Source organism: Saccostrea cucullata, unplaced genomic scaffold, assembly GCF_032062105.1.
Source record: "Saccostrea cucullata isolate Sc308-1 unplaced genomic scaffold, CSIRO_AGI_Scuc_v1 ctg6383, whole genome shotgun sequence".
NCBI classification, from domain to species: Eukaryota; Metazoa; Mollusca; class Bivalvia; order Ostreida; family Ostreidae; genus Saccostrea; species Saccostrea cuccullata.
Window position 1 is genome coordinate 31,947 of NW_026929018.1, and position 3,400 is coordinate 35,346.

Consider the following 3,400-nt stretch of genomic DNA (forward strand, 5'->3'; position numbering starts at 1 on the left):
CGGAGGTCCCTGTTTGCTCTGGTCTTATTTTGTATTGTTTTATGGACTTTTGATCTTGAATACTGTTCGTTATCTCCATATATTTCATCTAAACTGTGATACTGTATTACTGAAATCAAGACCTCTGCTTATCAATCTTTTTGTCATTTCTTCTCCAAGATAAAATACTCAATCTGTCCAGGATTTCACAACATATATCATGTGTGAAAATCTAGAAAGAAGACTGAAAGAGAGCAATTTATTTTATACTTTTATTCACTTGTTTGTTCAACAAAAATAGTCTTTGGTATATCAAAAGAACACTTTATAAAATAATTTCCTATGCATAACTTCTGTGAAAGTAATTCCTTTCAAGTACGAAAAATACGAGTACATGAACATATCTAATCTGTGCTTGATGTAGTATCATACAAAGTTTCTATATATGACACAGTAAAACTTGTAAAACTTTAATAAAATATACATATATTTTTCGTCATGATCATTGAAAAATATGTTTGCTAAAACATAAGTTTTTTTTATTCCCTGTGTGTAACATTCTTAACCCTTTAATCAGTATAACTCCCATTTTACCCCGCCCCAAATTATTTTTCTGACATATACATGATATACTTATAGAAGAAAACAAAGATCATTCCATTTGTCAGAATATGGAAAGTAAGTTTATTATATTTTTCCTCTTCCAAAATAAGTTAAAGGAGCCCTTCCCTTTTTTGGCTTGCTTGGGAATTTCTCTAAGGCTGTACAACATGTACTCCTCAACTCAAATTTTTCTGTCAGGTCAGAATAAGCCAATGCTTAGAATTAAAACAAACGTTATATATATTCATTTACATATAACAGTTTAGAGAACTTTCTTGCTCTTTCTAAATACTTCTTTGTTTAAATATATATATATACGTAATAATTTCATATGCAGTCAGAATTAGCTTGTTTCTATAAAACGAGACTTCGTGTAACATTTATCTGTATCATTCCATTTTCTTCTTCCCTGCTAGTTCCGCCATTTCTCGAGTCTCGTTGGTAAACTTAGCACAATACCGCTAAAATGATTGTGTACCTTTTCCTTTTGTACATGGTTTTGCAACGAAATCCAAAAATCTTGAGTTATGGCTGGATAAGGTTTTTTATACACGCTAAATTATCTAAGACTTAAGATTTTCTGTTTTTCACGATCGGATCACTAATCTCGAATTTCAGTTTAGTTTTCTCTGATCCGACCATGAGTTCCTCTTTCTCCGGGAGGTCATTTTTCTCTTCATCGTCTGTACTCCAGTCCGTTCTGTTTCTAGAAATCCATATAACAACCCCATAAAACAAAACTACTATACATTTAGCGATGATTTCCACAGAGTACTTTTTAAAGCGGAAGTCCTCTATGTCGTATAATGCGCATGCGCCCTTTCCATAACAACTCGAGCTCCAGAGTTTGCAGCACGTGTCTATAATTTTACCAGTTATAACCGGTCCGATCATCCAGCCTTAAAATAAATGGTGAACAATTTAAAAATAAAACAAATTAAATATGCTTGTATTCCTTCTTAAAGAGTTTTCGATGAACCATCTCGTTTAATGAATAAAAATTCATGATAAATGAAGCGCACTGTTTTTTTTCCTTTTACTTTTTATAACCTACGATATTTGTTGATTATTTATACTTCAACGTCCTCAAAGATTATCTAAATATGCCTTATTTTAGCCACACAACATTTCCTTTTTGCCGAATTAGTCACGAGGTACAGGTACATACCAAAAGTTGTCTGGAAGAGGGAGGATACGCCAACAGCCACCGATTTATCTTCGTCTGACACGCACCTGTATTCAGTGAAGAACAAAACTTTTATTCTCAAATTTTACAAAAAAGAAAAAAAAACAATGTCATATCTTTATTTTCGAGAGTGAAATTTAAAGACATATATTGGATATTTTCTTATTTTTTAAGCAGACTGACTACATTGTATCACACAAAAGAGGCTAGTAGGTAGATAAGCTAACCTGACACTGAACATAATACTGGGGACGATGCAGATGGAAACGATTAACGAGGACACGGTGTTGACGATCAGGAAAGGCCAGAACATCTCACAATCCGTCTTACACAGCCCGGGGGTGGCCGTCCCTCCCCCCTCGATACACGTGCAGTTGGAGTACGTCTAAAATGATAGTTGATAGAACATTCCCCATTGAAATATTTTTTTTCGATTTTCTTCCGAATAAAATGAGTTTCATAACGAAAAAAACTCAAACATTAATATTTTGCATAAAATTTAATATGATTTTGTGTTGAAATCTTTGTAGATTTTTTTTCTTGAAAAGACCTACAAAACCCTCTGGTCCTTGAATACTCTGTCCACATCCGGCATGACAGGGCGTCAGGTAATTCCTATTATCCGAACCGCAGACGGGAAGGTATTCCGCACTGTCACAGTTACAGGCGTCCAAGCAAGTGGAATTGCTCATTGAATTATCCAGCCTTCAACATAATAATTTCTGTATCAGTTAATCAAACAAAATATAACGTCTTGTAGAATGCGTCCCCGTTTCTAAGTATAGTTCTATGCTGTTATAATCATTTTTAATATGGATTTTTTTTTTATTGAAATGCTTTTCCCACAACTTTTGCTGTAAAGTCAAACACTAGCTTTTTCCAGAAATCGATTTAAAAAAAATAAAGAAATGCCCAATTGATCCCCAACTACCCAGAAGATAATTTTGTTGCCACATGCACAAAAAAACATGCATGCATATAAAATTACAAAGTACCTGGTCAGGTATGTATACAGATCGCGTAATGGTGTATAATTGAATTAATTTGATAATGAGGTATACAAGTACCCAACGATGGTAGGGTTCTGACATCCCAGAACGAATTTAAAGACCGTGGACGATGATGGAGAAGAGATTAATGGCGCCCACCAGCTTGATACAACAGTATGGGTGGAGCATCTTATAGGTGGTAAGGATACCCCCCACTAACGTCCCACAACTCGTGGACACCAGGATCGTCACACCTGGCAGAAAGGGGAGAAAACAGCTCAAGTAGCATTAAGGTCCACAAAATTTTAATTTTTGCGAGATTATACATATATAACAGGCTCATAGGAAACGGGAGACAACCCCAAATATATATATAGCTTGGAAATGTGTGCTGCTCTATAGACGAGCCACATGTACATGTATATGTGTGATGAGATATTTTGCTTCTCAAAAATTATATGGCTTTTCAAATAGTATCCATTCCCTCCTACGGGTCCGTATAATGTAAGATAAAAAAAAATATGTGCATAAAAAAGAAAGACATTGGTGTAAAGTTTTCAACAGATGTTTAGAATGTGTACAAGAACGAGAAAAAAATTACATCTGAATCAACTTTTCTTATTATTTTAAATGTGAATATTTC

At 34.4% G+C, this 3,400-nt stretch overlaps 1 protein-coding gene across 1 annotated transcript; it reads right to left on the reverse strand.

The window, feature by feature from the left end:
• Positions 1 to 271: 271 nt before the first annotated feature.
• On the reverse strand, positions 272 to 2,865 carry LOC134279581 (solute carrier organic anion transporter family member 2B1-like). Its single transcript, XM_062761991.1, has 5 exons — positions 2,836 to 2,865; positions 2,323 to 2,473; positions 1,996 to 2,153; positions 1,751 to 1,815; positions 272 to 1,481 (listed from the first exon to the last, which is right to left on the reverse strand). Exons 2-5 carry the CDS (start codon positions 2,458 to 2,460, stop codon positions 1,153 to 1,155), a joined length of 690 nt encoding a protein of 229 aa, XP_062617975.1. The 5' UTR covers positions 2,461 to 2,473; positions 2,836 to 2,865; the 3' UTR covers positions 272 to 1,152.
• Between the last annotated feature and the right edge of the window lie 535 nt (positions 2,866 to 3,400).